General features: G+C 42.2%; 1 protein-coding gene across 1 annotated transcript in view; it reads right to left on the bottom strand.

Annotated features, from left to right (window-relative positions):
- Nucleotides 1-26,201, bottom strand: part of oprl1 (opiate receptor-like 1) — a 150,464-nt gene that overhangs the window by 30,480 nt on the left and 93,783 nt on the right. The window contains 3 exon segments of the mRNA XM_075475397.1: nucleotides 24,005-24,037; nucleotides 24,040-24,094; nucleotides 25,396-25,578. Of these exon segments, the coding sequence (XP_075331512.1) occupies nucleotides 24,005-24,037; nucleotides 24,040-24,094; nucleotides 25,396-25,578 (271 nt within the window).

Genomic DNA, 26,201 nt, shown 5'->3' with positions numbered 1-26,201 from the left:
GGACCGTACACAATGGTGCGAGCAACGTCAACAGCAGTTCAAGTGGAAGGTAGCAACACATGGTACCATTTGAATCACTGCACTAAGGTTCGAACTAAAGACACAGTCGGAGTCGAGTCCGAGGGAAAGGATTAACAAAAGGAAGAGGTTAAGATTTCTGACACTGTGAGCATCCAGGTGTGGGTGTTGGCCGACAGCATGGGCTCAGGAGAGCAAGGCCAGGAGATGTTGGACGGGATCCCGCAAACAGGAGAGGCTGGAAGGGTCCCGTGATGAAGCCACCCCGCAGGGAAGTAGCCAGCCTGGGTCAGATGAGTATGATGCAACAATACACACCCACTCAGACCATGCCACGCCACACACTTTGCCAGCAATACACACTAGAGCTAGTTGTGAAGAGGTATCTGCTAAGCTTGAATTTAAGTTCATGGAAGAAACGATTTGAGGAGGGGTGGATCATGGGTCCGGTGGAGGAGACGACCAAATCACCGCCTCTGGACGCCACAACAAAGGGGCAATCTGGTAAGATCATGTCAGATTGGGTCAGAAGGAGTTGTTCACAATGGTTGTAAGAATAGAAAGATTTTTCGGGAAAGGCTAGGGGGATTTGATACCATTAGCACTACAGGACAGAATAATCATGTTAACCCAAGAACAGACGGAGTGTACATGCACAGGTGGAGTCGGGAAAACAGTGTAACTGTGGAAGATGGTTTAAGGCAGCACAGGATATGTGGTATAGATGGGCATGGTACACTACGAGAACTGACAGCGATGGAGTGTCTCATATGTGCAGACGCTCCAGGAGCATTGCCTGTTGTTGTTCCAGAGCCACACACCTTCAGGGATTGTGCGGTGGTCCAGCAACGGGAATGCAGGAAAGGTAGGTTCACATCGGAAGAGGATAAATGGTTATTGTTTCCTATGTGTGGTATTAAATGCGGATTGATGTTTGGGCCAAATAAATTACATAGTTATTTTCAAAATAAGGGAGGGCCACTAATTGGAGTCTTCTTGTGCGGAATTTAATCTGAGTACATCACAGGATGGGCCTCCCACTGATGATAGAGTAGATTACGATGATGAGTTTGTATGCTTTTGGAACTCGCGTAGGTAATACTACTGTTAAATGAAAACAAGATTTATTGGGATTTATTTATTTGGATCAAAATGTGAAAATATAGAAATGATCATTTTAACTCTATATCTTTTTGGGGATCAGACACACCCAGTAGCTGAGAGTTACTGGATGTGTGGAGATGATGTTTTGTTAAATGTGCTACCCAACAGGTGGATAGGTCTTTGGGCACTGGTGAGGATGAATACATCGGTTGTGTTAGTGTATGACAAGGTAAACGAGATGCGAGGTTTGGATGTGGAAAAAGGGAGAGTTAAAAGATCTAGTGATGGCTACATCAGGGATAAGCACGTTTACTTGGATGCAATAGGGCAGCCGAGAGGGATTCCTTTGAGCTCAAAGCACGCAGGGAGATTGCAGCTGGATTTGAGGCTGGTTTGCAGTGGATGACAATTAACAAAATGGGGAGTGGACTAATTACATATAACACAACCAACAGAGAATTCTTAGCTACACGAGTGAAGGGTTTGCAGGCTTTGGAGAACAACTACATGAGACGAGTATGATGGCTTGGTAGAACAGACAAGTTTTAGAATGGATATTAGAAGGGAAAATGGTGTGTGCCAGATGGTTGGGGAAAATGTTGTACATTTATACCCGGGAACACTGCAGCTGATGGGACGTTTACAACGGCCGTGAAGAAGATCAGAGAACGGAGAGAGGAGCTGACGTATCACGTCATATGATCGCCCTTGCATCTGGAGCATGAGCAACTGCTTTATATTAACAGATTTATCAGGGCTGCTCTGGACATTCGAAAGTTCTCGCGCCATTCTTCGGCGACAACAACTTGGTCCACGAAATTGTCCCACCATGCGCTGCTTCTTCCCGGTCTAACCCAAAAGCGGCGCTCCATGTACGGCTTGCGTTGCTGCAGTGGCTGGGTTCTCATTATAAAAGCCGAGTAGCTAGAGCTCAGCACTGCGGATCCTCGTTTCTCCCCGTTTACAACTGCTAAAATCAGCATCGTATGCGAATGCTTACGTGGGCTCCGGAGTATTTGAATCCTTCCACCTATGAAGTCGTATTCCAGTATTTTAATGTAAATGGACAGTGCATCCGCAATAGAAACGATATAGAAACAGATTAGTATAAATGGCACCTGAGAGTCCCGGAGACTTTTTTTCCCTCGAACGGCTGTTCGCACCTGCGCGACCTCAGATTGTTTTAGTCGCACCGTTGAGAAACGAGGTCGTACGTGTGACCTCATTGGGCTTGTTGATTAGGAGAAAAAGAACATTGCTAAATGGCAACCCACACTGGGAGATAAATGAGATGCATCACTGTCAGTAGGCAAACTTATCATTAACTCTTTTGACTGACATCAATCAGTACACTACAAGCCACCACTGCTAAGAAAGCTATCATTTCTGAAAAGAGACAAAGCAGAAATCAAATGCCTCAGTTTGACTGGGTAACACCCGTTCTGTCAAATAGGCAAGGCAAGGCAATTTTATTTATAGAGCACAATTCGTACACAAGGTAATTCAAAGTGCTTTACAGCTACATAAAATCACAAGAAGGCAATAAAATAAAATCAAAACAAAAAAACATAAAAAATAATCTTTAATTAAATCATTTAAAAGTGACAGGAAGCCAGTGCAGAGACCTGAGCACTGGACTAATATGGTGGTATTTCCTGGTTCTAGTCAGGACTCGAGCAGCAGCGTTCTGGATGTACTGCAGCTGTCTAACAGCCCGTTTAGAAAAGGCTTTGAAAAACGATGTCATTATGCATGCCATATCTTCCTTGTGTACTTACACACAGAAATGACATTTTTGTTTATGATAAGTTTTATAATACAATAAATGTATTATTAGGTTTATACTACAATTTGGTCAGACAGTTAAACATATTATTGACATTAAATCCAATTAAATCATTTCAGCCCTAATTAAAAGTCTAAGAAACTAAAATTGTTTGATTAAATTAAAGAGGGATGTGGATAATATAAAATCCAATGCATTTCTTTGAATCAATCTAAATATTGTTATATGATGTTATCAGTGGAGATTACAAACCTCCGTCATAGGGGCTATACATTATGTTTCAAAACCATAATAAAGTTATTCTCAATACAAGAAGTTATTTATTTTTTATTTTTCCACCTCAGTAGTTGGTGAGAAGCTTTAACTTTTCTTCTTTTTGTTTCCCGTACATACCAAATATTTCTTCTTTACTTTTCCAAACAAATTGTGACATTTAGGATTTGCACTACTTCCCTGTCATCAGTTCCTTCTGTACATTTTCTTTCTTTTATGTAATCCTTCACATATTACCAAGACTCTGTGGCTTATTCCGGTTTCCGTTTCACAGCTGATGATTCTCCACCTCTGCTCTCAGTCCTTTCATTTACTCCCCATCTGTTGCATCTTGCCTCTTTCTTTATCACGTTCTTCCATCCTAAATTATTTCTTTCCCCCTCACTCCCTCTCATCATTTCATTTCAGTTCCTTGATTGGCCTCTCTTACTCTCTTCACTTCTGATATTAGACTTCTGGTATCTGCCTCCTAGTTTTTATTTCTTCAACTTACTCTGCGCTTTAAATGTCTTTTTTCTTTTTTAGAGACATTTTGTGTTATTTTTCTTTCCCCTCAACTTCTCTGTGACGGTTTTCATTCACTCTGCCACAAACTGCTCATCTCCCCTGACCACTCTTCTTTCCTCTTCTGGGATCTGTATAAATGTCCTTCTCCCCCCTGCCACTAACTCGGTTTTCTCTGGCTGTTCTGTTTCTGCTTTCCTTGCTCTCTTATAGTTCATTTGTTCAAACATTCTAGAACTTTCTTTCTTCTCCCCTTCACTTCTTCTTACATTTCTCCCCATATTTCTTCTCCCCACCCTTCACTCCACCTTTCCTCCCTGTAGTCTGTTTCATTTTCTGCCAGAGGACTGTAGCTGTGGTTTCTGATGCCGTCCCACCTGTACACATGAAAGCTTGTTACTGCATTTAAACTGCCACCTCAGGAACTGCTGAAAACCGGCTTCCATCTGCTGGCCAGAAGATACATGAAATTATGAAGAAAATACGTTGTGTGAAAATAAAAGTCCGCCTGATAAAGTCATCTGCAGATATCTTCATCTTTCATGTTACTTATGTAATTATATCTCTAATCTGATGTGTTACTTATAGAGCTGTTTAATGATATGCAAAATATCATATTAGTGGGTTTCAAAGCCATTTCCAAAAACACTGTTGTATGATTAAAACAACAATGTTTTTGGAAATGGCTTTGAAACCCACTAATATGATATTTTGCATATCATTACACAGCTCTATCAGTAACACATCAGTGTTCGACTTCAGCGACTCTCAGGGTAAGTTACCCCACAACAGCCTCAAAGTCCCCACCTGTCAGTTACAACCAAGGCACCTCCATATGTGAGGTTGGGAGGTCTTCAAGAACCAAGAAGATAAAAAAAAAAGGCCAGTGGCTTTCTACTTATGATCTTTGTTTTAACCACCAAAACTACTAGGTTTAGGAGGTAAAGATAGAATAGAATAGAAAAGTACAATATTCATCCCCCATACATACCTCAGTTTAGAAAAATGTTGATGATTTGGATTGTTATGCATTCTTAACAGTGTTAGTCCTATGTTAAGAGGGTGAACTTATCCCTATTGCAACAATTTTCTGCTCTATTTCCTCGCTTGCCAAGGTGATGCAAAGCCATTTCCAAAAACACTGTTGTTTTAATCATTTCAATAATAACTTTAATCTGTTCAATTGTCCCCGTGACCCAACCGACGGATTAACAGGTATAGTAAATGGATGGATGGATGTTCAATTGTTCAAACTTTTATTTATCTGACACAAGTTCAAAGGAAATTCTTTTTTTTCACTTGGTGGTTTTTAGAAAATATTTGTAAAAATTGATGTCCTGGTTCCCATTGTGTTCCACCAGCTTCCTTTAAATTACTTTTCTAATTGATTTTGGAACTGAGGATACTAATTTCCGCAGCCATCCCTGCCATGGACCCTGACGCACCCCCACACCATCACAGACGCTGGCTTTAAACCTTTCTCTGATAACAGCCTGGAGGCTCTTTCTGAAACGGGGACTCATCTGATCACAGGACAAGTGTCCACCGTCTTTCTGTCCACCTGAGATGAGCTTCTGTGTTTCTTCACAGAGCTGACATATGGCTTCCTGTGATCCAGTTTCAGGTTACATTTCTGGATGGAGCCGCGGACTGTGTTGAGTGAAAATGGTTTTCCAAGCTTCTTATATTATTTTGATCATGGTGGCATGTTGGTTTCCCATGCAGTGCTGCCCAAGGACCCAAAGGACATCCAACAGTGGTTTCTGTCATTGGCCTTTACCCACTGAGACTTATTTAAAGTTTTCTCAATAATATGTAATGTAGATGTTCAACGAACAAAGTTCTTTGCAATCCTACAATTGATGATAACTTTTTGGGAAGTTATTGATCATTTTCTGACCGAGTTTGACCCAAACTAATAAGCCACAATCCATCCTTAAAAGTCTTGGCGGATGCTCCTTTTATACCCAATCCTGACACCCATTAATCTGCTGATTGGAGAATCTTCCACAACGCTGTTACTTGTATATTCCCTGAGCTTTTCTGTCTTTTTTGAGGTTGTTACTGGCAGAAAATTCCAGATTTATTTGTTTTCTACATATGAAGTTTTTTGAAGCCTCATGTGAGCTCCACATTCTCTCTCACTCACACATTAAACATGTGCACGCACATTAAACATGTGCATACACATTAAACATATGCACACACATTAAACATATGCATACACATTAAACATATGCATACACATTAAACATATGCACACACATTAAACATATGCATACACATTAAACATGTGCAAACACATTAAACATGTGCACGCACATTACACATGTGCACGCACATTAAACATGTGCACGCACATTAAACATATGCACGCACATTAAACATATACACGCACATTAAACATATGCACGCACATTAAACATATACACGCACATTAAGCATTTGCATGCACATTAAACATGTGCACGCACATTAAACATGTGCAAACACATTAAACATGTGCACGCACATTAAGCATATGCATGCACATTAAACATATGCACACACATTAAGCATTTGCACGCACATTAAACATGTGCACGCACATTAAACATGTGCAAACACATTAAACATGTGCACGCACATTAAGCATATGCATGCACATTAAACATATGCACACACATTAAACATGTGCACGCACATTAAACATATGCACGCACATTAAACATATGCACACACATTAAACATGTGCACACACATTAAACATGTGCATGCACATTAAACATGTGCACGCACATTAAACATGTGCACGCACATTAAACATATGCACGCACATTAAACATATGCACGCACATTAAACATGTGCACACACATTAAACATATGCATACACATTAAACATGTGCATACACATTAAACATATGCACACACATTAAACATATGCACACACATTAAACATGTGCATACACATTAAACATGTGCACACACATTAAACATGTGCATACACATTAAACATGTGCATACACATTAAACATGTGCAAACACATTAAACATGTGCACACACATTAAACATGTGCAAACACATTAAACATGTGCACACACATTAAACATGTGCACACACATTAAATATATGCACACACACAGATTTGCCTTGTTGTGTCCTGTCGTTTCAGTGGGTATGCTAATGATTTTAAAATTGACAAAAACAATTGGTAAACGTATCATATAGTCATCCTGGGGTCCATTTCACTAAGCAGGTTCAACCAACTCTGAGTCTATTCCTGACCTCTGAGTTGATCTACTCTGAGATAGAAAACTCTGAGTTTTCGGTTCCAGAAACGCTGATTTGAGTGAGGTTAATCAACTCTGAGTAAGTTCACCTTGAGTTTAGCGCGTGCACCACAACTTTAAAAAGCCAGCATCAATGGAGCCCCGATTCGACGAGTCACCTTGGCAACGGGGAAGAGGAGGGGCTACGTTTTTCACCAACCTCGAATTGGAAATCTTAATGCGCTCATACGGCGAGTTTCAATACGTTTTTAGAAATAAGTGCAACACCGCTGCAGCAGCAAAAGTGTAAGTTTAAATGTAGTCCTTTGCAATCACAATAATATTACAGGGAAACTGCTTGAATGGTAGCCCATTCATTTATTTCATTTAGGTGCAATCCCGCGGGGGAGAAGCGCACTTGGCAGTTTAAGATGAAATATAAAAACATTGTTCAAACAGGTGAGACCTCGGCATGGAGGTACCTCATTTTGATCATGTTTTACACTTTAAAATAAATATTAAGTGGCTATTTGACTGTGCAGTTATTTTATTCCCAACATAATGCTGTTTTCACACACATAAACTATGTCTTCTCATATATATCATCCATCCATTCATTATCTATACACCGCTGAATCCGTCAGTCGGGTCGCGGGGGGGCTGGAGCCTATCCCAGCGGTCAATGGGCAAGAGGCGGGGTACACCCTGGACAGGCCGCCAGTCCATCACAGGGCCACATAGAGACAAACGAGACAAACAACCATGCACACTCACAGTCACTCAGAAGGACAATTTAGAGTCATCATCTATATCATGTTCTGTTAAATAATTAAGCCTATTTAAACTAACACAGACTTCTACTGAGCCAACAGAAAGAAGGCAGATGCCCGTAAAACGGGTGCTGCCCAGCACCGCCACCTCTAACGGGAGGGCAGTGGCTGAGGGAGTCCACCCCCAAGACACGAGTACCTTTATAAAATATAATAGGCCTATATATGTCTTTTTTAAGCCTATTCATACAAATATTTATTTTGTCTTTTATGTCTTTTTTTTTCTTTTGTCCCAACACATTCTGATGGTGCCGCTCAAAAAGATAATTGTCTGTAAATGCAAAAATCTGTGTGCGGTCTGATAACCATCTCCCGACGAATATTTAATTCTCTGCGCAATAATGGCAAGGCAAGGCATCTTTATTTATACAGCGCATTTCATACCACAGGCAACTCAATGTGCTTTACATAAAGACAAGGCATTTAAAAGAACAGCATAAAGCAGCATAAAAACAAGCAATTTAAAGAAAAAAAAAATAGAATAAAAATTAAAGCAATCAAAGAAGAGGGGAAAAAGAAATATATAAACTCAACCATAAGCACACCGAAAGAGAAATGTTTTTAACCTGGATTTAAAAGTGCTCACAGTTGTGGCTGATTTCAGTTCTGCTGGTAGTTTGTTCCAGTTGTGTGCAGCATAACAGCTAAAAGCTGCTTCACCGGGTCTAGTTTGAACTCTGGGCTCCACTATCTGACCTGAGTCAGTAGATCTCAGAGCTCTGCTGGGTTTATACTTTATAATGCTGCACCTTCATCCACGGGATCGTTGTCAAAAGGACATGTTGGTGAAAAAAGTAATCTCCTGCTGTGCCTAATGGACTTCTAGAAGTAGAAGAACTTGCTCTGCTGACTGAATGAATGAGGAAATCAAATGGCGTGTGTGGCTGAAAGAGGGCGGAGACAGAGAGAAACTCAAGGTTTCTTGAATAAAACCTGGTCCCGACCAGGTTAGGTTCAGAGAGTCTGTTACTACGGTAACTGACCGTGAGGTTAAGTTACCTCCCTTTGTGAAACAGGCTAGAGTTACCCCTCTTTCTCGGGGTTGAGTTACCTCCCTTTGTGAAACGGAAAACTCAGAGTTTCCCTCATTTCAGGGTTAATCAACTCAGAGTTTTCACTAAACCTGCTACGTGAAACGGACCTCTGGTGCACAACCTAGTTTACAAATGTCTGAAGTCTGAAGCCCTGCTCCGAGTGCTCTTTTTTCCGGGTTCCATGACATTCTTCTGTCATTGTAACATTCCTCATATAGATTTAAAGACATTAGCTCTCTCACCTTCGATGATGACAGATTACATTAGATGCTCAGATAAGCAACAAAAATGTTTGGACCTGAAATAAGGACATTTTGCAGAGGCACAAACAGACCTTTGTATTTAGTTGTCTGTTTTAGAGAAATCTCAGACACATCCCAAACATTTTCTGCCATTAACTCTCTCATCACTTTGCAGGTGCATTCTGAAAATCTTCAGAATTTTCCATTTGTCGTAAACTAATTCTCTGCTTGACCCCCCGACTTCTCATTATGTGTTTAAGACTGATCCAGAATACAACCGTCACATGTGGTATTACCAGCTGAAGAACTTTGCTGGCACATGGGAAGTTTAAGCTCTCTGGGATTTTTCAAATTCCCTACCAAGTGTGACAACCAACCAGGTGGTCAACATTTTGAAACTAGAAACTAAAGCTTGTTAGTACATTAGAATGTTTTCATTGCTCTATGTGAAATGTGTACATTAATAGCTGATTTAACAGCTGATGTTTGTTTTATTACGTCTCAGTTAATGCCTGCAGGAGGCCTATCTACTTTTTTTAAGATTCAAGATCAGATTTAAGATCTCTTAAATCTTAAAATCTACGAATAAAACCATTGTGCTTCGAGCACTCTGCTGTAATGAATTCTTCCCATGGTGTATTCACACAATAGCAACGAAGCAGCACCTTGGTTTACACACTGTAGTGATGCAACATTCTTACCACAACAGCAGACCTGAACAGTGTTGGGAAACAAAGGAAACAAGAAGACGGCGGTAGTGATTGCGGTGTATTTACTCACTGCAAACTGACACAGAAACAACACAGTTTATCTTGTTTTATCAAAACTTGCAGATGCACAGAAAGCTGCCCATGATTCCACCTGTGGATTGTTATTAGAAATTTTTTTATGTTAATGTATTTATATACAGGCTACTGCATCTCCCCCATATACCATCAGCTTGTTAAGATGATCATTTTCAACATGTTCTTGAACAACACGAAACATAAAATATATTTAGGGGATAACTTTACAAAAAAATGAATTCAATCAAATGCAGGGGTTGTGCAATTAAACCAACAGGCACATTTTCTAAATGTATTTGAAACAAAATGCAAAATAATATACTAATTTCTCACTTTTTTAAAAAGTCCTGTATGCATAATTACATTTTTTTCCAGATTGTTTTTCAGACTATTGATATCTGCATAATCTCATCCCAAAGTTTTTAAGCTTGCTGCATGAAAGAGCCCTATGCGTTGTATGGTCCAGTAGTGAAAATGTTTTGGCTCACACTCAGAAGAGAATGCCAATAAAGAAACAACGCCTTACCTAAATAAGAAAATGCTTCTTTTTTTTTCAATCCTGTGATGTTGTCAGCGCCTGACAGCAGTTCTGACTCAGATGTGCAACCAGCAAACACAGCTTGACACATATTCTACAAATGTCTCGGATGAATTAGTCAGTGACAGCCTGTTGATTATAGCCTTCTTACTGACACTGTGTCCTTTGGCAAAAGGCTTTTGACCCTAATTACTGAGAGCAGCTTGCAGTGACTTTCTCTGACTTTCAGCTGTTAGGTTATGAAGCTGCTGTCACCCACTCTTTGTTTTCTTAAGACATCAGAAAGAGGAGAGGAAAGGAAATGGAGTAAAGTGAGCCTTTATTATGCCCGGATTTCAATTTGCTGTACTGTTAGACACTTAAGAGGAAAACAAACGGTGAATCTGAGGAGGAAATGTGAGCAGCATGAGACAGCAGATGAACGGAGAGGAAGACTGAAAGAAATGAGAACACAAAAGAAAGAATAATAATGAGTTACAAAGAAGGAGAGGAGATAATGAGATGCAGTGATGAGCATTATTTTCATCAGGGTGAGAGAATGAGACTTTAATCTCATTTTTGTTTCTCATGGGTGGCACAATGCTTTTGGTTATATTGTCAAATATTTTGTTCCTATTGAGGCGGGACACTACAGGTGAATAGGGTAATATTTTAAAATAATAGATATCACCATGAAACTTCCTCAGTTGATTAGTTATACAAGTATGAAAAAAAATGTATCACCAGTTTTAGAAATTTGTATGTTTAATTATGCAAATTAGGCATGATCTCATTAAATATGCACACATTTGCATATATTTCCGGAAGCTAGATCTGAACATATGATAAAGCAAGGTGCAAAATTCTTTTTTCATTTTGTTTACACACAAAATGAAAAGAAAATTACAGAGGGATTTCAGGATATCTGCTTTCATTTCCTAGGAAATCAAAATATACTGTCAATAGTCTAAAAAACCAGCAATTTTCTGCATATTTTTTTATTATAACGTCACATAAATCAGGCCAGGAATAATTCATCAACAAATCTTTCTGTAAATATCTTCAGAATACTGCTAAGTGTAGAACTGGAAAGTTTGCTGTTAGTAGGTGCTCCATAGTAGAGCTGTAACAAAATCCGGGTTATCCGGTTTTCAACCCGGATAAATACGTCACCCGGGCAGACCGGATGGTGGCATGCATTTGATCCGCCTTAAAAAAAAATAAAAAAAAGATTAAACCGGAATATATATATATATATATATATCCCTCTTTAGTTGCCTACTAGGCTACAGTCTTTCTCTAGCATGGTGTTCAGTCACGAACACACAGTCACAGACACACACTGAGTGAAACGAAACCTAACTCCCGCCCCGTTTGTCACGAGCCGGTTAAGTGAGCCATGCCCCCTACTGATCCGTCCTGACTTGCGATCCGTCCGGACGGGACGAATCCCCGCTGACTCGTAACTGCTGGAACGGCTCACTCTGCTCGCGCTCGGCTCTATCTCTCTGCTCGCTCGCAACTCTTAGTTGTATAAATGAGCCACACCACAACTTCGTAGTGTTGCATTTTTTTCTCTAGTTAAGCCAACCACTTCATGACGGATCATTGCTCGGTCAGATCGTATATTGAGTTGTTTCTGTGTGGAAGCGGGTGCCTGAGTCTGGCGAATCATGCCGGCTCTGGGTGACTCACGGCCAGTCGAGTCACGCGGCAGAATCGAAACTTAAAATGATCCGAGTTGGCACGGATCCGCTACTTGCCCGTCGGACCGCTGAGTCACCCAGAGCCAGCGATTCAGCGGTCAGACGGGCAAGTAGCGGATCCATGCCAACTCGGATCTTTTTAAGTTTCGATTCTGCCGGCAGCAAGGATTGTCGACTCGTCAACCCATCTGACTGCTGAAGCCTTTGTAGCTCGCTACAGGCTCGGTCAGCGTGGCTTCATGCACCTTGTACAGTCGTTGAAAAATAATCATTTAGTGATATAGGGAGGGCAAGATCATTCCATGTTGTTTACTTGTAGGTCTAACTCAGCATTGCCTCACCTAATGCTACCACATTTGTCTATTTGTAAATGCACACACTAGCTGTTGTGTCTGGCTTTCAGATAAAATGGCATTGAATTATTACTTGACAAAAATAAATTAATGAAATTGTAGCCGTAGGCTGCTCTTTGATTTATCAAAATGAATTGATAAATGGGACAAAAAAAAGGCGAGGCGTATAGCCACTAAACGGCAGAAAGGGTTTTTTTTTTCTTTTTTTTTAATAAGTGACTCAAGTGATTCAAGTGATCCGTATAACTCGAATCCCCTCCTCGAAATGATCCGATCAGCCCGGATCACCCAAAAGATTCGAGTTAAGCATCTCTACTCCATAGGCTGAGATATTGATACTGGAAAAATACAAAAAACTGATTTTGAGAAAACGGCATTTAAAGATTTAAATAGGGGAATTCATTTTGGTCAATTTGGGCGAAACGTACTGCCGCGATTAAACAAAATGTGATGAAATAAACATTTTAATTTATGTTTCGAAAGAACACATATTGAAGGAGTAGACTGGCCCAAAATCTAAAAATTGACCACTGCATGAAATCACTGTTTTTGCCTGCCGTGTCTCGCCTTAATGTAAGAAAGCATGAGTACTGAGTGCAGCAATACACCATGTAATACACCATGTTTATGTAACTAACGATAAGCTTTCTGAATTATTGGCATAGAGATCAGATTTTATTGTCATGTACAGTCACACGCGAAATTTGTGCTCCGCTTTTAACCCATCCAGGTTGGCACCTGTGAACATGGACATGCACGTGCACATGCACAGGGTCACGCACTCATAGAGACAGATGCCATTCACAGCGCCCGGGGAGCTTGGGAATACGGTGCTCAGGGGCACCTCGGTCGTGGCAAGGAGGTGGACTGACACCCCTCCAGCTGTCAGTCCACCAATATTTGAGTGGTGAGAGTGGGAATAGAATTGCCAACCTTCCGGTTATTGGACGACCCACTCTAAAGGCCCGGTCACACATGTCCTCCACGGGCATATCGCGGCCGAATCACGGCCAAAACTGTCTGCCCGTGAAGCAGACGCTGTTGGGCGCTTTGAGGTCGCGATTGAGACGCGATACAGCCGTACTTCACCCGTCGTTACACGCGGTAAGAAATTCACACGCGGTTGGCCGCGCAAAAAAGTTTTGGGCTGCCCAAAACTTTAGACCGCGGGTAATCGCGGGCGGTACACGTTGTACACACGCGGTAAAGACGCGGTAAAGACGCGGTAAAGACGCGGTACAGACGCGGAACGAACGTGCTGGGACGTGCTACGGCCGTGGTTAAGACGTGGTTACACGCGGTAGGATCAGCGGGTAATCGCGGGTGGAGCACGGTCATAACACGTTTGTTCCGCGTCTGTACCGCGTTGTTATCACGTGCATTAGCGTGTGTACCGCGTGTAAGCACGGACAAACGCCTTTCTCCGCGATTTGCCGAGCATTCGTCAGTTGTGCTCCAGACGTCAAGGGGTGAACATGGATCCCCGTCACAGTAATGACCTCGTCTTGCTGCTCCAGCAGCATCAGAACCAAGTGTTACAGATCCATCAGCTCCTCATTGACCTTCTTGGCGGCCTCCACTGGCACTGGGCTGCCTTCATCTGCTGCCTTCGCCCTCGGCTTCTTGCTCGCACGCTGCTTCTTCTTCGGTGCCATCTTCACGGGACTGTGTCTTGAGCGGTTATGATTTCTACAGCCCGGTTCGGCTGCTTTATTATACCCGTGGTAGGCCGCGGTACCGCCGCGCTTCACCCGCGATAAGGACGCGGAACAGTCGCCGGCGTCTGTTCCGCGGGCATACCACAGGTAAACCGGGGGTAAGCCAATTTTGCACATTTTCCACAGCGTCTGCTTCACGGGCAGAAATTTTTGGCTGTGATTCGGCCGCGATATGCCCGTGGAGGGATGTGTGACCGGGCCTTAACCACTGAGCCCCGGTCACCTTTTAAAATTGAACAGAAAGCCAGATAATGAAACAGTTTCAGAATCCAGCGTAAAAACAGTGAGAATAAAGTAAGGTGATGCAAAAAGGTAGAAGGAAAATGTAAAACAGCAATATGAATAACTTTTAGAGGAAATGACAACAAAGTGAAGGCAATATGAATGGAATGGGAATAAAATTAGGTACATGAGAATTGAATGATTGAGACACGAAAACGATGTAAAAATGACATGAAATTAAATTAGGATGAGTGAAAAATAGAAAAAGGTATAAAAAAACCCCACAAGTAAACAAGAAATAAAAAAGTAGATGCTGAAGAAAAGAAACATCAGATATAGCTCTGCAGTGCAGTGGACTAGTAAAAGTGCTGATGGGATTAGGATGTTGCTGCAAGCTGAAACTGGATCAATATCAAACCACTAGACCTCGATTTTTCCTGCTCGCCACAAGATATTAATCACTTTAACTGCAACATAGTCGTGGGGAGTACTATGCTGCATATGGGCATGTGTTTCAATTTGTCCAAAGTCATAATTTTAGATGTTGACATTTACAAAATTATGTTTTCGCATTGAACAAAGATGATGAAGAGGTAAATGACTGATCTGGGAACATCAACTGAAGCTGAGAGGCTCTCGAGACTTAATCAAATGGATGCACAAGTGCCCTGTGACCGTAGTGTCGTGACACACAGCCAACAGTAAGATCTGATGGTGTTCACCAATGTGAGGCTTGGCCTCAAGAACGAGGGAACATTTGCAAAGTGTGGAGCACTTTCACATTGAAAGACACTGTTGTCATCAGTCACTTCTTTTAAAAAGACAACCAATCATTTGGGTAGAAACTGTCACCCCAGTGGAAGAAACAATTGTCATTGCTGTCTCTATCCTGAGCAGTATGCTTGGACAAGTCAGACAGAGATGAACAGAGGAAGGAAGAAATACCCATTTGTGGGAACAGATCCATCAGAAAATAAATGTGGACTGTTAAAATATTAGGCCGATGATGTGATGCTAAAATAGCCTGTGAAAAAAGAGCCACAGTATGTCCCTCAGCAGATCACATAGATCAGTGATACTCACTATTTGTTTTTCACAAAAACCTCATTGGCAGAGCAAAATCAAGGGAAGAGCCACTTTTACAACAACATACTAAAGTCCCCTTTTGCAAATATGCATTTCTACATATAAAACATCCCACAAAAAAAGAAACAACACAGCCAATACATTTTCAATTAACACCACATTTACCTACTGGGACGAGCGGAAGCTGGCGTGCATGTCCTTGACTTTCTTCATGTTGTATTTGTAGTTTGTTGTTGTAATCATAGTGAGACATTCAAGATCAGCATGGTTTTGGTGCTGGTTTTTGCCCTTTTTTAATCAAAAACCGATCCATTGGGCCTGAATCTCGCGGTACACCCGACGTTTGCCTGCTCATCCCCTCTATGGCGTCTTCATGCTGATTTTCGTTTGGTTTTTGTGCTGGTTTTTGCCCTTTTTTTAAAATAAAAAACCGATCCATTGTGCCTGCATCTGGCGCTGGCAAAAGGAGCTAGCGTGCTCTGCGGTCAAGTGTGACGGTGGTTTAAGCGGGCTGCGTTGCCAGGTTTAACAGTGTGCCCCCTTTAGGAAACACCATTAAGACTTAATTAATATCCATCCATCCATTAATTCATTATCTTCCGCTGGTCCGGGGATCGGGTCGCGGGGGCAGCAGCTTGAGCAAAGAGACCCAGACGTCCCTGTCCCCGGCCACTTCCTCCAGCTCTTCTGGGGGGACCCCAAGGCGTTCCCAGGCCAGCTGAGAAACATAGTCTCTCCAACGTGTCCTGGGTCTTCCCCGGGGCCTTCTCCCAGTGGGACGGGCCCGGAACACCTCACCAGGGAGGCGTCCAGGAGGCATCCTAACCAGATGCCCCAGCCACCTCATCTGACTCCTCTGGATGCGGAGGAGCAGCGGTTCTACTCTGAAACCCTCCCGGATGACCGAGCTTCTCACCCTATCTCTAAGGGAGAGCCCAGACACCCTGTGGAGGAAACTCATTTCGGCCGCTTGTATTCGCGATCTCGTTCTTTCGGTCACTACCCACAGCTCGTGACCATAGGTGAGGGTAGGAACATAGACTGACCGGTAAATCGAGAGCTTCGTCTTCTGGCTCAGCTCCTTCTTCACCACGACGGGCCGGTGCAGAGCCCGCATCACTGCAGACGCCGCACCGATCCGCCTGTCAATCTCCTGTTCCATTCGTCCCTCACTCGTGAACAAGACCCAGAGATACTTGAACTCCTCCACTTGGGGAAGGATCTCATTCCCGACCCGGAGAGGGCATTCCACCCTTTTCCGGCTGAAGACCATGGTCTCAGATTTGGAGGTGCTGATTCTCATCCCAGCCGCTTCACACTCGGCTGCGAACCGCTCCAGTGAGAGCTGAAGGTCACGGCCCGACAACGCCAACGAAACCACATCGTCCGCAAAATGCAGGGACCCGATGATGAGGTCGCCAAAACGGACCCCCTCAACGCCCTGGCTGCGCCTAGAAATTCTGTCCATAAAAATTATGAACAGAATCGGTGACAAAGGGCAGCCCTGACGGAGTCCAACCCTCATAGGAAACATGTCCGACTTACTGCCGGCAATACGGACCAGACTCTGACACCGGTCATACAGAGACCAAACAGCCCATATCAAGGGGTCCGGCACTCCATACTCCCGGAGCACCCCCCACAAGAGTCCCCGAGGGACACGGTCGAACGCCTTCTCCAAGTCCACAAAACACATGTAGACTGGTTGGGCGAACTCCCATGCACCCTCAAGGATCCTGCCGAGGGTATAGAGCTGGTCCACTGTTCCACGGCCAGGACGAAAACCACACTGCACCTCCTGAATCCGAGATTCGACAATCCGGCGGATCCTCCTCTCCAGTACCCCCGAATAGACCTTACCAGGGAGGTTGAAGCTCTACCGGAGGTGGGAGTTGAAACTCCTCCTTACAGGAGATTCCACCAGCCGTTCCCAACAGACCCTCACAATACGTTTGGGCCTGCCAGGTCTGACCGGCTTCCTCCCCCACCAGCGGAGCCAACTCACCACCAGGTGGTGATCAGTTGACAGCTCCGCCCCTCTCTTCACCCGAGTGTCCAGGACATACGGCCGCAAGTCCGACGATACGACCACAAAGTCGATCATCGAGCTGCGGCCTAGGGTGTCCTGGTGCCAAGTGCACATATGGACACCCTTATGCCTGAACATGTTCGTTATGGACAGACCGTGACGAGCACAGAAGTCCAATAACAAAACACCACTCTGATTCAGATCGGGGGGCCGTTCCTCCCAATCACGCCCCTCCAGGTCTCACTGTCATTGCCCACGTGAGCATTGAAGTCCCCCAGCAGGACGAGGGAGTCTCCCGGAGGAGCACTCTCCAGTGCCTCCTCCAGGGACTCCAAAAAGCGTGGGTACTCTGAACTGCTGTTCGGTGCATAAGCACAAACAACAGTCAGGACCCGTCCCCCCACCCTAAGGTGGAGGGAGGCTACCCTCTCGTCTACCGGGGTAAACCCCAATGTACAGGCGCACAGCCGGGGGGGAATAAGTATGCCCACACCTGCTCTGCGCCTCTCACCGCAGGCAACTCCCATGTGAGAAGAGTCCAACCCCTCTCGAGGACACTGGTTCCAGAGCCCAAGCCATGCATCGAGGTGAGTCCGACTATATCTAGCCGGAACCGCTCAGCCTCGCGCACCAGCTCAGGCTCCTTCCCCTGCAGAGAGGTGACGTTCCACGTCCCAAGAGCCAGCTTCAGTAGCCGAGGATCAGACCGCCAAGGTCTCTGCCTTCGGCTGCCACCCAGCTCACACTGCACCCGACCCCCATGGCCCCTCCCACGGGTGGTGAGCCCGTCAGAAGGGGGACCCGTGTAGTTTCTTCGGGCTGTGCCCGAACGAGCCCCACGGGCACAGACCCGGCCACCAGGCGGTCGCTGGCGGGCCCCACCCCTGGGCCTGGCTCCAGGGGGAGGCCCCGGTAACCCACGCCCGGGCGAAGGTACACGTTGTCCAATGTTATTTATCATCATAGGGGGTTTATGAGCTGTTCTTTGTCTGGTCCCTCATCTAGGATCTGTTTGCCATGGGTGACCCTACCAGGGGCTTAAAGCCCCGGACAACATAGCTCCCAGACTCATTGGGGCACGCAAACCCCCCCACCACGGTAAGGTGACAGCTCATTGGGGGGTTAATTAATTAATTAACTTAATTAATACTTTATACTGTGCAGTATTCGCTGTATGTTATTTGAAAAAATGTATTGTTATTGTTACCATATTGTTATAATGCGAGTGCGAGCCACCAATTAAAGCTTGAGGAGCCGCATGTGGCTCACGAGCCGCGCAATGAGTATCTCTGACAGGAACTGTGCCCTTTCTATTAGTATCACTTGCAACGAGAGGATGATCTATTGTACTACTGTCTAAGATGAGTTCTGACAAACAGAGATATTGTTGAAACGCTCCGGTGTTGCCCAGGGGACCTGAGCTGGTCATTTGGAGACGAACACTAAATTTGGCGCCATGTGAGTAATGACATGAGGTAAACAGTGCACTAATAGATAGGATTAGCTGTACTCTTCGGGATAACAGCTATGGGGACTTGTTCATGGCAGCAATGTGTCTATGATGTGATGTGAAGTGATGTGATTATTTGATGTACCGTGGGGATAAATCAATAAGTGTTCACTGTTATCTAATGCCTGTTCGAATGGGGAAGTTGAATCGTTTTGCTGTGTGATTGTTGTTGCTTGTCTTTGAGTTAACTGTGTTAAATGTGAAAAATGTAATAAAGACATGTTTAAAAAAGGCCCCGGGGGTGGATGAGGTCCGTCTGGAGTTCCTCAAGGCTCTGGGTGTTGTAGGTCTGTCTTGGTTGACACGCCTCTGCAACATCGCGTGGACATCGGGGACAGTACGTCTGGACTGGCAGATCGAGGTGGTGGTCCCCCTCTTTAAAAAGGGGGGTGTGTTCCAACTACAGGGGGATAACACTCCTCAGCCTCCCTGGTAAGGTCTATTAGGGGGTACCGGAGAGGAGGATTCGTTGCATGGGAGTTCGCCCAACCAGTCTACATGTGTTTTGTGGACTTGGAGAAGGCGTTCGACCGTGTCCCTCGGGGACTCTTGTGGGGGGTGCTCCGGGAGTATGGAGTGCCGGACCCCTTGATATGGGCTGTTTGGTCTCTGTATGACCGGTGTCAGAGTTTGGTCCGTATTGCCGGCAGTAAGTCGGACATGTTTCCTGTGAGGGTTGGACTCCGTCAGGGCTGCCTTTTGTCACCGATTCTGTTCATAATTTTTATGGACAGAATTTCTAGGCGCAGCCAGGGCGTTGAGGGGGTCCGTTTTGGCGACCTCATCATCGGGTCCCTGCATTTTGCCGATGATGTGGTTCTGTTAGCGTCGTCGGGCCGTGACCTTCAGCTCTCACTGGAGCGGTTCGCAGCCGAGTGTGAAGCGGCTGGGATGAGAATCAGCACCTCCAAATCTGAGACCATGGTCCTCAGCCGGAAAAGAGTGGAATGCTCTCTCCGGGTCGGGAATGAGATCCTTCCCCAAGTGGAAGAGTTCAAGTACCTAAAAAGTCAGTTAGACACCTGCTGCTCATTCAGAACTCTGCTGCTCGAGTCCTCACTGAGACCAAAAAAGTGGAGCACATCAGTCCAGCTCTGAGGTCTTTACACTGGCTGCCTGTCCATCAGAGGATAGACTTTAAAGTTCTGATGCTGGTCTATAAAGCTCTGAATGGTCCAGGACCAGAATACATCAGTGACCTCCTGACCCAGTCTGAGCCTTCCAGACCCCTCAGGTCATCTGGATCCGGTCTTCTATCAGTTCCCAGAATCAGAACCAGACATGGAGAAGCTGCATTCAGCTTCTATGCTCCACATGTCTGGAACAAACTCCCAGAAAGCCTCAGATCAGCTGAAACACTCAGTGTGTTTAAGTCAAGGCTGAAGACACACCTATTTTCAGCTGCGTTTGAATAAAGCTCAAAACTTAATCACATTTTAACTACTGATTTTATCTGATTTCATCATTTTTTTTTCTTTCTTTTTTGTTTAAAATTGAAATCATGCTTTTTATTTCTACTGTTTTAATGTCTCTGTAAAGCACTTTGAATCGCCTTGTAGTTGAATTGTGATGTACAAATAAACTTGCCTTGCCTTACCTTGAGCTCTTGTTCACGAGTGAGGGACGAATGGAGCGGGACCAAAAAAAAAGCAGTTTGTGTTTTTACAAGTTGAAAAAAGGTTGAGTTTTTGAGTTGGTAGTGTCTTCAGACACTCAAATATTAAAGGGCTACAGTAACTTAGATGTTGACATTAATCAAATAGGATAGCAAAATGTACCAAAAGTTTCCAGAATTATTGTTGGATTTCTTTATAAGGTATGCTCAGCTATGCTCAAGCCACAAGAGTTGATTATTAACACTGTTCATTTGCTGATGAAATACTTTAATATTCATTCCTCTTTGTGTCGGTAATAACCTTGCGCTTTTTACACCTGTCACCAGAGAAACTGAACAGAATTCCTAAGATATTTTGGTCTTTTTTAGGAGAAATATTACCATCTGAGCTCTGAAAGCCACTTTGCCATGATATCCGAGGCTGCCAGCACACATAAATACTCACCCTCACACTCACACAGCCCTAAAAGGCAATCACACAGCTTTCAAACACACATGCTCATGATGAAGTAGTCTGTTTAACTGGACAACATTTTTATCAATATTACTGACCTATACTAAACCATACCCATGCCTGCATGGGGATAACCTGATAAGCATCTATAACAAGATAAATGAAGAGTCAATAAGAGAAAGAAGGTTCAGTAATAAACTGGTTCGTATAAGGTCATCAGACACAGTAGAGAGGCAGAGAGAGAGAGAGAGAGAGAGAGAGAGAGAGAGAGAGAGAGAGAGAGAGAGAGAGAGAGAGAGAGAGAGAGAGAGAGAGTTGAATTTCCAGCTGTAACATACTTTTATAAACTTCAAGAATTGAGAATCTGTCTGTCTCATCATATTTCTGAGGTTTGAATGTATTTTTTCTTCATGTAACGTTTGCTTAATTCATCTCTTACATTAATGACTCCTGTCATTCAGACAAAGACAAAATTGCTATTGTTATTAATATTGAATATTACTGACATATATTGAATATGAATGTTCTCGATTCTCTCAAAGGTCACATGAGTCATGGGTATTCCAACTCATCTAGCTGTTCAGTAATGGTCCATCGTAAATGCAAGGCACATTTGCCCTGTCCTCTCACAGCAAATCCTTTACTAACTTGTCTAATTCATTTCAGTGTGTTAGCATGAAGTCAAACGGCATTAAGGTGAGATTTTCATTCAACTCTTCTTTATTCATACTGCTTGAAATTCATTCTTGAAAGCTAAAAATATGAATCTGACGAAGAATGTGGAATTACTCCCTTACTGCCATCTCACCATCAGCACGCAAATCATTTTTTCATTTATTTGGCGTTTCATGAATCATCTCAAGAACTTAAATGTGTCTTTTTCACAGTTTTCACTGGTTTACTGAATAGAGTATTTTTTTGTGCACTAAGTAGTACGGGATAGTTAGCTGTGTCATTTAGGTATTGTGCATTATTAAGGGCACAAAGGTTTTCTTTTTCATGGCTAAAATGTGAAAATACACAAATATCAGGAGTTTTTAGTGGAATAACTGCTAGAGTGGGAGTATAAAGATAATCTGCCTCGACAGTTACCATGTCCTGATAGAGCCTTCTTCAAGCTGAATGAACACATGTGAAGAAATTCTCCCTCTTCCACCCCGGGCTCCTGTCAGCTATTCTAACTGTAATGCCAGGGCAGATTTTAAGAAATGCTTTTTTGGCTGTAAACACATGCCCGAGGGGACCTGGCATAAGAATCACGGTTTCTAAGCCCTTTTTTTTTTTAATGCACACTCAGCACTGGGCATCTTTAATAAAACTCAAACTTTTTACAGCTAAAGTAGGGTTGGGCCAAAACTCAACAATGTGTATCAATTATTGAATTAAAAATGAGCACAGACGAAACATTTTCATAGTTATGAAAAAACAAAACATGGCGACTTGGCGTAATTAAAGCTAATCATCAACACCAGTCAGAGCTAAAGTAAGGCTGCCTCATTTCCAATAATAGGATGAGAAAAAGCCTTCTTCTTTTGTTTTCTTTTCCCATGTAAGCAATCTTGATTGAAAGGTATCACATGCCAAATATTTATTTTGATGATACAGTGATGTTCTGCCCTTCATCTAGAATCAACAAGCTTTTAATACTGTCAAGCAAATTTTCTGTGATGTAAAACTATTAAATGCCAACAAAACTATTTTTGCAATTCAGGGCTATGAAATTTTGTCTGTATCCCAGCACAAATACCCAGGAATCTTACTGATTACTATCTCTCTCAGAACCCTTACATTTAGCAACTAGTTGAAAAAAAAAAAACAACTGAAGTGAGTTGAAGTGAAAACTGTTTTTTTTCTTCTAAGAACCAAGTCTTTTCCTTCTGTGCTGTACCAGTTTAAGTTGATGCTATTTATATGTATGCATCTTTGCAATGCTTAATTGCATTGGATACAGTCTACAGAGCTCTGAAATTCATCACAAAGCTTAAAACCCTTAACAAACCCTTAATGAGTCATGGGGACGATGACTTTTGGAAGAGTTTCTTATCTGGTTAAATAAAGGTTGTAAACAGACACGCATATGTGAATTTGGATGAAAATCAGAAGAAATATGAAAATCTCAGATTATTCATGTTGTGGTAGTAGCAAGGCAAAGAAGACTTTAACAAACATACAAATGTTGATTACCTAACTAGTTTCTTAACAAAGGAAATTAGGTTTATCTGTGCATCAAAGAAATGAGCACTAAAACATGGCTGGATTTAACTTTTAATGTCTGGTGATGAGCCTAAAATTACATTCCTGGGCACTGGCCCCCCAGGAACAAGTCCTGCCCCCCTGAGAAATGCCCTGTCCATCTAAAGAAAACTGTCCAGAAAAAAGGCCACGATTTATTATCTCTGTTTGTGTCTTATGTATAGTTCTGGTATACAACAGGACTGGAGGGTAATAGTATTCTGGTACTCTCAGCTTTATTTCTTCTCTTTAGCAGTTACTTGGTGAACACATTTCTTGTGACCCTGATGGCGTTGTAATGGTGCGTTTGCATGCATCATACAAGTTCTACATTTATTTACAAAAAAAAAGAAAAAACGTCATAAAAAAATTCCACACTGTTAACAAAATTGACGGTCATGATTTATGCTAGTGTGACCATATTTTCATTACCGAATTGAATTATTGCTATTATTATTATTATTATTATTATTATTATTATTATTATTATTATTATTATCATTATGCTTGAAGTTGTAGTAGTGGTTTTCCACCGATTTTTTTCAGGTATTGTTTTCTGCCGCCCCCCCCCAGATGAGCCAACTGCCCACCCACACATGCCATTCTGGTCACACCTCTGGTGCAAGTTTACCATTTGTAACTGTAATTGTTGATCACTTAATTGAATTTTTAATGGCATTATTTTTGTAAAGAAATACATATTTATCTGTATATTCTGCGTGTGTGTATTACTTACTGTTATGCTCTTGTTCCTCCTCTACATTTCCATGACCATTGCTGGGACACCAAATGCAGAAGCCAGCACCCAAACACAGATATTCACTATCTGAAAATATGACAACATAGTAGTGACAGAGAATTTGGAATTAATCATTTTTCCTGCAGTCGTTACATAGAAACAAGCATGTAATACACCTTAAATCTGCTAACCTGAGATTACTTTTGGCTGAATGTGAAGCTACAAAACATTTTTTATTTTCTTCCACCTTATTTAACAATTACATCACTAATAAAATGCATATTACTGCGAAGTTATAACATTAACAATTTTTATTTCTCCCTCAGGCGTCATTTACTGATGTCAACGTGTTGCATATCAAGGGAAAAATGACCCTTCTCTTAAATTTCATCCCACACCCAGTCTGTGAATGCAAACATAATGATTATGATTACACAATGCACACTGACAACACTGTAAAATCCGTATTGATTTATCTGCTGATAATCTGTTTGGTGACATGACAACAACGCACAAAAAGTCTGTTTAGCCCTCATCCCTGATTTAAAACGCAACTTAATTTCTGAAAGGGGACAATTTAAAAACATCATATGGTAATATTTTTTTCCACCTTTTATTTCATAGATCTTTTATTCCACTTCAGTTCTGATCATAACTACCAAGTTTTCAATTATTTAAAAAAAATAACCCTTTAGATGCCAATTTGAACTTTTTAGCCCAAATTTGAAGCCTTTAGGTGCCAGTATTTTCAAAATATGGAATGCAAAGTGGAATTACTGAGTGGGGATAATTATGGTCTGGGATATGTCAATGATTAGCAACAACATTGATTTTTAGGGATTTTTTATTTTTTTGTTATGCCTGATTAAAAAAAAAAAAATCCTTAATTTCTGAAAAGGGACATTTGTGTCCCCTTCTAAAATGATCCCCCAAATACCATGTGTTAATTTTTTTCATAAACTTGGTAGTTATGATCGGAACTGAAGTGGAATAAAAGATTTATGAAAAAGAAGTGGAAAAAAATATTAATATATGATGTTTTTAGGTCGTTTTAAAAGGGGACAAAAATGTCCCTTTTCAGAAATTAAGGAGGTTTTTTTTCTACACAATGAAAAAATTGCATTGTATATGATGTGTGTTTGAAATTCGAAAAAATTGTCAAATATGCACAACCGGACCAAATATGATGAGTATCACTATTTTCAGTGTGAAATTAGAGGAGAAAGTTCACCCCAAGTGGACGAAAATGTCCCGTCAGGGATTAGGGTTAAATATCATGAGTCTCACCATGTCCTCAGACACTGAAGTGAACTGTTTTTGAATTGATATCAGCTGAAGGAGTTGAGAAGGTTTTATAAAAATCTCACTTTGAAATGAATCGCTTTTACCTTGGCCTTGTGAGGAGTCCTCATATCCAGCGCTTTGACCGGATGGCACACGGCCACATATCTGTCTATGCTCATTACTGTCAGGGTGAAGGTGCTGGTGAACATGTTGTAGTAGTCGATCGACACCACTGTCTTGCACAGGGCATTTCCAAATGGCCAGAAGCCCAGAAACACATCCGTGCCCTGGAAAAATCAGAGCTCTGACAATGATCCTAGATCAACAGTTCACAAATCGCCGATTAGATTTTTCTGAAAATATACAATGTTATACATTATGTATGGAAAATATAAAATCCCAATTCCAAAAAAAGTTGGAATGCTTTCAGATATGAATAAAAACCGAATGCAATCGTTTTCAAATCTCATGAACCTACATTTTATACACATTAGAACACAATAAACATATCAAATGGTCCAAGAAAGAAGTTTTAGTGGTTCATGAAAAATGTAAATCACATGAATTTAACCCTCTATGGTACGACGTTGCCATTTGGCAACAAACCCATTTTAAGCCTTACTGCCTTTGCTCTGTTGCCTTTTTTTATTCCTTATTGTGAATTGCTTGTATTTCTTTGACTCATTTCCTCATTGTCTTGTTGCTATTTTTTGTTGTTGTTGTTGTTGTTTTTTTTTCATATTTCTGTCTGTTTTTTCCCTTTTATTTTTATTGTCCTATATCTTAACTGTCCTATCCTCTCAAAGCTGGCTATGGACAAGTGTTGAGAATTAGCACTTGTGCTAAAACATTCAAACAATGCATCTGGTACGTCCAATGTAATTGCTGTCCATATCAAATAAATAGAGAA

The sequence above is a fragment of the Odontesthes bonariensis genome, chromosome 10, assembly GCF_027942865.1.
Source record: "Odontesthes bonariensis isolate fOdoBon6 chromosome 10, fOdoBon6.hap1, whole genome shotgun sequence".
Lineage (NCBI taxonomy): Eukaryota > Metazoa > Chordata > Actinopteri > Atheriniformes > Atherinopsidae > Odontesthes > Odontesthes bonariensis.
Note: the sequence above shows the minus strand (reverse complement) of the source record. Positions and strands in the feature narration are given on the sequence as shown.